The following is a 9,398-nucleotide window of genomic DNA, read 5'->3' as shown; positions in this document are numbered from 1 at the left end:
CTTTCATGCAAAGTTTGATCAAAGTACCTAAAAGGACAGGGAGCTGGGACTTTACTAAGGTTACAAAACAATTTGTATTGCTGTTTTTGAGCATACTTGCTACTAATAGTTGCCTGGGCAACAAAATTCTACCTACTATGTGTGTTAATAGAAGATAAAATTGTAACATTTAAAGGTGGGAAGGTTGTAGAGTAGAAGAACTTAAAATGTTAACTTTAAACAAAAAATACCTTCAAAGAGTAAACGGGTATCTTGCTAGTGAGATCCCTGCTTTGTAAATCCACCTGCACCAGTACTTTTCAAACTGTATTCTGATCTGACAAGAGGAGAGTCCTTGAATGTAAGGATTAAAACAAGGTATGAGGAATCTGAGGTTTGGAAAAGCCTCTAGTGCTAGTCTATGCCGAGCATTTGCCTGTCTCTATAGCATCAGCCGAGGTTTCTTGAACCTTGACCCCACCCACCTCCTAAAACCTGGGGTTGGCGGGGTGTATAGTTATTTGCCAAAATGTTTGGAAAAGGGTGAGAAGTCCTTATTTCTTTGGGTGAAAATACTCTGTAATTACAAAATTAATCACTAATATCTTTATATAGTTTGGAGAAAGCTTTTCTTGGTTTATAGATTCAGACATCAATAAATAATAATAGCAGACATTTATTACAGGCAATCTTTTTATTGTGGTAATTTATGTACATCATCTTATTAATGTATGTACATTTCCATACACCCTATGAACGGATGCTTTTATTCCTACTTTATAAAGAAAGTGAGGCTCAGAGATAATTAGGTATTTGAAGGTAAACTCAAGCTTACCCTTGCCTATAGTCTTATATCCTCTGCCTGGGGAAGATGGGGCCAGTCGACTTCATTATGGGCAATTTTTTTTTTTTAAGAGTTTATTTATTTGTAAGAGAGAGAGCGAGCGAGTGAGCAAGCACACACTCAAGCAGGAGCAGCAGGCAGAGGGAGAAGCAGACTCCCTGCTGAGCAAGAAGCCCGATGCAGGACTCCACGTCCGGGGGGTCCTGGTATCAGGACCTGAGCCAAAGGCAGACACTTAGCCGGCTAAACTACCCTGAGCTCCCTGAGCAAATGTATTTATGGGAGTTGCCCACAGAACAGACTTCAGATGTTGGAAACATAATACTTTTAATGCTTAGGCTTAGTCCTAACTTTCAGATCCCCATCTCAAACACCCTTTTGGGGATGAAACTTCTGTAGAACGAAGCTGCTAGAAAGGGAGAGGTTCTTGTCACAGAGGAGCCAATGAGATGGATGAATCCTGTGAGTGTCACGTCATTTGGCCAATGGGGTGAGCCCCTGAAGCCCCGCGAGAGGACCGGAAATTGGCCTGGAGCATGTGGGCCTTTCGGCGTGTTGGTGCGTTAAGCCCTGTGTTCTCCTGAGGGCCAGGGGACCCTGGCGACAGCTCGAGCCTGCTGTGTGGACCGAACGGAGGTTTAGAAGGCCAGGGACGGCCAGGTAGCCCCGCTGAAGGCTGTGTGGCCTTTTGCTCAATCCCGCGGTAGTGAGCAGGAGTCCTTCCGGCCCAGTACGGACCCTCCGCCCTCCAACACCCCAAACCCTACCTCCACCCCATCCCCATACCCCGCCTCTCTCCACCCCACCCCCCACTCCCACTTTCGCCCCACCCCCACGCCACTCCATTGCCACCCCCATCCCCACCCCACCCCCACCCGGGCACGAGAGACTGGGCCCCAGGTGGGACCAGGCCAGAGGGGGGAAGTCGTTATTTGAGGCCCAGTGTGTAGGAGAAACGCAGGACCAGGAAAAAGGTATAAAGATTGTGGCCCAAGGAGAGAAGGGACTCCTGCTGGGTCTGAGTGAACTGAAGAGCTATTTGGATGGAAGAATGGGTGGGACCCCCAGCAAAGCAATTGGTTTTGGGACTTTCCTCTGAGGTGGGGGTCGAGAGTAGGATTTGCCTTTAGGGGCTTCCCTTCTGGTTAGGCCCCCAATCATAGTGCCCCAGCCTGGAGCTGGCATCTGGAGAGGTGGGGAAGGCAGGCCTGGCGCCAGGCCTTTCCCTGTTAAACATTTTAGGTAGCCGACTCTGCTAACTAATCAAAGGAGAAAAAGTCCACATTTAGGGAGGGCCTTTTGGAGGACGGGCCAGAATCCAAAGAAGTGATGTAGAGGTGAGGGAGGAGTGGAGAAGAGAGGATTCCAGAGATCTTGTAACACCCCTCAGTGTGTACCAGTTGGGCAACTGATTCTTTGGGTGATGCTAGGAAGATGTGAGCAAAGAGGCCAGGCTGACCGAAAGGAGTTTAAGCAATTAAAGGAGAGAACTATGGTGTCCTTTAGGGAAGCGAGGCATATCCTGCCATTTTTGTGTAAAAGAGAATAGTCTAGTTAAAAACTAAAAAAAAAGTTTTGGTTTTTTTTTTTTTCCCCAGATCCTGAACTGCTTCCACCTGTAATATTGATTTGGGAAATCTGTCGGTGTTGTCTTTGCAAAGATGGCATGATTTTTTGTAGCTAATAAACCTAAGAAGAGGTTTATTTGTCAGTTAAGGATTCTTTGGGGCTCACGAGTGGGTCAGGGCGGTGAAGGGAGCTCTTTAAAGAAGGACTCCTGAATTCTATAGGTTACAAAATAGTTTTGAAGAGGCTTAGTGGATCTACATCCTAGAGACCTCAGTTCTTACATAATTTTAAAAAGGAGTTTTATAGAGAGGAATTGATAAAGATTCAGAGATGGAACTACAGAGATCCAAGGGGAAGATGGGAATAATTTAATGTGAACTGGATCATAAACCAAAATCATGTTCATACATAAAAAGTGTTTCCTTGCACAACAGGTGGTTAAACTTACAGGACTGAGTTCTCTGAGAGGCTGTTTGGTTAGAAAACGTATGTAACTTTGACAAGAGCTTGGCTTTCAAGGGCTTGCTGAGGGAGAGTGTTTAGAATATTCCAGGCTACAGAGACCTTTTGAAGTGAATATGATATAGGAGGTTGGTTGTATTACTGGTCTGACCTAAAGAAACCTTTTAATGCTTTGTGAGTCTGTCTTGAAGGAAGAGGAAAACAGTTGGAAATCTTTAATCTTTATAAAATGCCGGCAGGTAATTGATCAGAACAGGATTGACATCGGTATTCTCTGCAGCCTTTCAATGGATCCTGTCCGACCACCCTTCAGGGGCACTTCTGTGCACCCATCTCACTCTGTACGGATGCCAGGCTCTTGGCTGCAAGCTCCTAAACCTTTGGACTCAGCTCTGGGCAGGGCAGGACCTGTAGGCAGAGGCCATGTGTTTGGAAAGCCAGGGGAACCAAGCCCACGGAGTGGGCCAGCGCAAAGGGTAAGACCCTGTCTGGATGCACAGTAGGAGCATACAGCTTATCATCAGAGGGAATAACAGGTTTATAATAACTGTTGCAGCCCTATATGAAAATTTTTTTTTTTTTTTTTTTTTGGTTCATTTGTTGGTTGGGTTGTTTGTTTTTTTCTGGGCATATATCCAAATCCTAGAGTTGTGAGTTTAGAAAAAGTGCCTCATAAAGAATGCTAAATAGACTTGGGTATGAATCTCCATCCTCTAGCTTCTATAGATATAAATATATATATGTACATAAATGACAAGTTTGAAGATATTGCTTTTGAGTGTTTAGATTTTTCCCTTAAGTTTGGTTCTATGGTATTAGCAGCTATTCCTGCTTCTGAGGTAATAATTATTAAGGAATTTCCTCTCAGAGGGCTCTGCCCAAATCTTAAAGAAAAAGATCCTCAACTTATCCTTCTAATGTGTGTACAACTGCATGTATGTGCATTCTTAATTTTCTAATTTATAGTAATTTTAAGAATAGTATTTGTCTATAATTAAGAAATCTCAAAGAATAAAGAGTTAACAAATATAGGGAGAACCTGATAATGCAGTTATGACAGTTTTAAGTAGACAGTGTCAAATGTAATGTTCTGCAGGCAGAAGAAAAGATGACATGTTGTATTTTTTTCTTTGATGACTTGCTTGAGTCTATCGGTGGCAGCTCTAGTTGTTATAACACCAGTAAACTTTCAAGACCACCACAGGAAAACAGTAGCACGTTTTGTTGCAGGTTGTTTTAAAAAACCCAAACCTTAGGTGCTTTTAAATGGTCTGGTTTTTTTTTTTTTAAGATTTTATTTATTTATTTGACAGACAGAGATCACAAGTAGGTAGAGAGGCAGGCAGAGAGAAAGAGGGGGAAGCAGGATTCCTGCTGAGTAGAGAACCCGATGTGGGCCTTGATCCCAGAACTCTGAGATCATGACCTGAGCCGAAGGCAGAGGTTTTCACCCACTGAGCCACCCAGGCACCCCAGTGGTCTGTTTTTTTTCTGAAAATTTATTAGCTAGTACATATGTTCTTTGTTACCTTGGATATATGGGAAACAAACTAGAAAAAACTACTCTGTACATCAAATCATGGACTATACTTGTATTTATGCTTAAAAACCTACAATGACATAATTACTATTAAAAGTATTTATTAAAACTACTTAAAGGGGCATCTGGGTGGCTCAGTTGTTTAAGCTCCAACTCTTGGTTTCAGCTCAGGTCGTGATCTCAGGGTTGTGAGATCGAACCCTGTGTTGGGCTCCATGCTGAGCATGGAATCTGCTTGAGATTCTCTGTCTCTATGTGCCCCTCCGACCTATAAAAAAACTACTTAAGTAATTTGTATGAGGTACTTTTATCCTTTATTATAACATGTATAGCATTCAAAGATGATTTTTATTATTTACCAAGACTTTAAGAACACCATCAGTGTTTCTGGGTGTCTTCTTGTTGTTAGAAACATCTTTATTATGTCTTCTTAAACACTTCACTACGTGTGTTACAGAATGTGTTTCACATGCAGTCATTGAAATAACACTGTTATTTCACCTTAGAAATGAAACACATTCCATATCTTAGAATAACTGTTGAAATATATTTTTGAGTAACTCTGCCTATTAACTTTTTATAGGAATCTGTAGGTTTGGTCTCTATGTTCCGAGGACTGGGCCTTGAGACAGTGTCCCAGACCCCTCTGAAACGGGAAATACCTTCTTTAGGTATGTAGAAAACTGACTTGAAAAAGAAGTGTGGTAGTGTGTATGTATGATTGCTTTGTTCTCAAAGACATAAAATTTATCTTAAAAAAAAAATTGCACTTTATAACACCTTCATCTCACAATGATAGTTGGGTTTTGGCCCTTCCATCCAGGTAGAGGCATTTTAGGTCGAGGTTTGTCTACCAGTATGGTGCGCAAGGACAAAGAAGAAACCCATCCCACTTTTCCGGATCCTTCTGTGTTGGCAACTGGGGGTAGCAAGATAGCAGAGGCCTGCGTTGGTTGGAATAGGTGGGTAAAGTTGCTTTCAAGGGTAATTGTCAGATTCAGATGCAATATCTCTCTATAAGCCCAAAGAGAAACTCTGAAAAGGGTCATATTATCTTATAAACAGTGCATGGTTTTATATTAAAGAATGGATATTTTCCAAGAATAATCAGTAGCCACTGATCCAGTCAGTCACAGGAAAAGGGTAAAAAGCAGTCCTTTGCTGGGCAGTTTATAACTCCATTTGCCTTATTATGTTAACATGGTTCTGGTGGTTCTTTAACCTGACTGATTCACTCTTCCATCGCAATTCTGCCCATGGGAATTGACTTTGAGAGTCAGTATTAATAGCAATTAGTGAATGAGCTAAATAGGCATATTTGGATCTGGAGAGAATCCCAAGATTTGGGTCCCTTTTGCTGACTCCTTCAGGAAAAGAATGTAAACTTGGAGGAATCATTTAGATGGGGTATAGATAGTAGCATGGTTCAGAGAGTCTTGATTTGCTTCTCTTTTCAACATTTCAGAATGCTTGGAAGAGGGAATTCGGATACATCTTTCTTACCTTTGGGAAGAACAGCTGGTGGTATAGGCAGAGGAGTATACAAGGCTCCTGGTGCTCTCGGCCTGACTTCTCGGGATCCTACCCTGCTGTCATCACCACCACCTCTGCCCCAATCCTCACCACACCCTCTGGATCACTCTTTACTTGGAACTGTAGAACACAAGGAAAAGTAAGTCTGGAGTACCACCTTCTCTGCTTGATAATGATGTGGGAGGAGGCCTCCTCATAATATTGTAAACATTCTTTCTGTTGTGTCTAAAAGCCTTTGTGGGTGGTAGGTACTTCAAGGTTGTTTATTTTGTTTTGGGGGGTTTGTGCCAGTGGGGAGAATAACAAAGAGGTGGGAGAATTCCTGATGAAGTGAAACGGGGTTGATACTTTAGGTAGTATGTACCAGAGAGTAGCTTCAAATGATTTTTCATTTCCTTCTCAATTCAGACATAGCCAGTTCTTTGTCACATCAAAGATTAGGAAATCATCTAGGAAAGATATTTCAACAGTTCATCTTTTTTAGTGGAACTAATTCTTGTGTTCTTAGTTAGCTGGCCTCAGTTATTCCATTGATATTACCAAGGCAGAGGGTGATCTTGCTTCTCTAGCGATTGCTACGAACTTAGTCTCTAGCCTTCAAAGCTTGTTATTGTATGACTTGTGTAAGCTAAGTGTAAGGTATTACTTGAGTCAGTGTGGTTTTTTTTCTCTTTTTAAATTTGTGGCATGAGTTGTTTGCATTTTTGTTTTTGACATATATACATGGTTTTATTTTCCAGAGAGCTTTTTGTGAAGCAAGGCTCAAAAGGAACACCACAATCTTTGGGATTGAACCTTATCAAAATACAGTGTCATAATGAAGCAGTTTATCAATATCATGTGACTTTCAGGTATGCACACCTTTTTTTCTATGTATTCACTTTTTAGAGAAAATTAATGAAATATTTTCCCTGGGATAACTGAGTACTTTTCTCTGTGAATCCTGATGAATGTCCCTCCACAAACTCAGATCCTTGTGATAAATTAAGTTATTCATGTTTAGGTCTATTACCATTTCAGGTTTTAACTTAGTAGGTGCCACTTTATACACCTGTAAGGTGGATTTGCTGTGAAGTTGGTGAAGCTCAAGGTCAGGGCCTTTTACTTGCATAGACCCCTTCCATAATATTTTAACCCATTTTATATGTGCAATTTTATATTCCTGTTCTTTAAGGGAAACTCCTCCCACCCCACTGGTACAAGACCCACACCACACAAAACCTGGACCCTGCTTGCATAAGTCTCATACCATAACACTGGCTCTCCAGTTGTTACTGTCTAGGGTGAAATTTGAGGGTGAAAAAATCAGAATAACATTAATCTTATAGTAATACCTTCAATGTTTCTCATACTTCTTAAAAATTAAGAATTCATGTCAGTTTGTGTTCTCTTTTCAAATCTCAGGAAGGGAGCACTTGAGTGGTTCAGTTGTTAAGCATCCAGTTCTTGATCTCAGCTCAGGTCTTGATTTCATGGTTGTGAATTCAAGTCCTATGTTAAAATCTCAGGAGAGTCATTAGCTAGAGAATATTAGCTGGAGTTGTGAAAATGAATGAGTGTTTTGGAGTATCTGTGGAGAGAAAATAGGAAGATGGAAGACTGATTTTTGAAGCACAGGTGCTAATTGGTGTAAGAAGTAAGTGGAGTGAAGGAGAAAAGAAAGGAACAGTTAAGGGAAATATCCTGAAGATAAATTATAAAGACAAAAGACAGTTCCTTTGAATGAAGAGGAGGCAGTTGATTTTGGCCTTAGAAAAAAAAGTTACTGAATTTACTGAAGAACACCCTTGCTGATTTTCTAGTAGCTTTGTTAGAGTTATGGAGAAAAAACTAGACCAAAGGAGCCAAGGAGCGTACAGGCAATGGGAAATAGCCAGTGAATTGGCCACTTACATAACAAGTATATAAGAGAAATGAGAAATGGATTGATAATTCAAGAGAGTAGCAAGATTGCTTTAAAGCTGAGCACATGTGGTAGGTGAAGAGAAGGAGCTAAAAAAATAAAAGGGTGAAATTGAACCCATGAGAGGGAAGGGTAGTGGAAATGGGCCTGCTCTGGAACATAAACAGATAAGCATTAATGAAAGGGAAGAACCTTTTTCTGGAAATGGATTGACAAATGTTAATGAAGCAGAAAGGAATGTGAGTCCTCACAGGTCTCTCCATTGACAGGATGGTGGAGAAGACATGGATTCTATAAATTTCAAGATCGTAGGTCTGGACCTTTGAAGCCATGATATAAAGAGCATGCCAGACCATTGAGAGGATACTGAGAAGATGTATTGTAGTGGACTGGTTATCCTTTGGCTTTCCTTGTATTATGTGAAGGAAGTCCAGAGAGACAATTTAAAATACTGTGTTTAGGGCATAGCACCATTCATGTAGATTAATTTTTGGAGAAGCATTTTGAAATGTGATACTAGCATATGAAAGTTTACTTTTGGGGACAGCTGTATTGGATTACTGATTGATTTTTTAATCTTTCATCATGTACTTGAACATACTTAACCCTTTTTAGCCTTAGATTTGTTTAAACTTTATAGTTGTACAACAAGGATTTACGTTATTGATCTGAAATGGGACATTTGTACATAGTACAAATGTACTAAGTAGCTACTGAAGCTTTTCAAAGCTGTAAGATTTGTTGACAATGAATCAATAAAAAGTAGAAATTGCCACAAGTGAAAAAAAAGTTATTTTTAAAGTGTATTATTTCTGCAGCCTCTGGAGCAGGGATTGGCAGAGTATGGTTGTCCTGCAGGGCAAATCTGGCCCGCTGCCCGTTTCGTAATAAAACTTTACTGGAACATAATCAGGCCCATTGGTTTTCATATTGTCCATGATGCTTTCATGCATGTGGGCCAAATTGAGTAGAGACTATATGGCCTGTAAAGACTAAAATATTTGCTATCATGCCCTTTACTGAGAAAGTTTTCTGACCTCTTGTCCAAAGTCAGGAAGAAGGTACACTGGCATGTTAAGGCAGTTGTCTTTGGGTGGTGAAAATACAGGTTTTTTCCCTGTGAGCAGGTATTGGGTTGAAATTCCTTTCATAGTCGATATAGTTGAATTTTAATATGACCACTAGATGGAGCAGTAGTTACAATTGACTGGTTCTCTACCAAACCTGAAACCGAGCAGTAGTAAAGATTGCTGGCCAATTAAGCAAATTGAAGTAAATCCTCTCTATTGTCTTCTAGCCCCAATGTGGAGTGCAAAAGCATGAGGTTTGGCATGTTGAAGGACCATCAAGCTGTCACCGGAAATGTTACTGCTTTTGATGGGTCCATTCTCTATCTGCCTATTAAACTTCAACAAGTAAGACCAAAGAGGAAATAGATTTTGGATTGAAACCTAAGAGAGTTCTGGCACTTTGAGTGGTAGAAAATCATAGACATCCTGATGTTTGAATTTTACTTAGCTATTCTTAGAGGAAAGACAGGCTTTTCCGTAACAAAGAAATGTCAGACA

The 9,398-nt window shown here is 40.7% G+C and overlaps 1 protein-coding gene across 5 annotated transcripts in view; it reads left to right on the top strand.

Moving 5' to 3' along the window:
- Positions 1 to 1,399: 1,399 nt before the first annotated feature.
- Positions 1,400 to 9,398, top strand: part of PIWIL2 (piwi like RNA-mediated gene silencing 2) — a 74,741-nt gene continuing 66,742 nt past the window's right edge. Inside the window, exons 1-7 of one of the 5 annotated variants that reach the window (XM_082729281.1) lie at positions 1,400 to 1,483; positions 3,135 to 3,330; positions 4,978 to 5,065; positions 5,218 to 5,356; positions 5,860 to 6,066; positions 6,668 to 6,778; positions 9,128 to 9,245. In XM_082729281.1, the coding sequence (XP_082585407.1) occupies positions 3,142 to 3,330; positions 4,978 to 5,065; positions 5,218 to 5,356; positions 5,860 to 6,066; positions 6,668 to 6,778; positions 9,128 to 9,245 (852 nt within the window). In that variant the 5' untranslated portion in view covers positions 1,400 to 1,483; positions 3,135 to 3,141. Of the gene's footprint in view, positions 1,484 to 1,514; positions 1,554 to 1,710; positions 1,798 to 3,093; positions 3,331 to 4,977; positions 5,066 to 5,217; positions 5,357 to 5,859; positions 6,067 to 6,667; positions 6,779 to 9,127; positions 9,246 to 9,398 lie in introns of those variants that run through there. The other 4 variants (XM_082729279.1, XM_082729282.1, XM_082729280.1 and 1 more) reach the window with 4 other exon arrangements.

This window comes from Mustela nivalis (genome assembly GCF_964662115.1).
Source record: "Mustela nivalis genome assembly, chromosome: 4".
Classification (NCBI taxonomy): Eukaryota; Metazoa; Chordata; class Mammalia; order Carnivora; family Mustelidae; genus Mustela; species Mustela nivalis.
The sequence above is the reverse complement of the archived record's forward strand: the minus strand, read 5'-3'. Positions and strand labels throughout refer to the sequence as shown.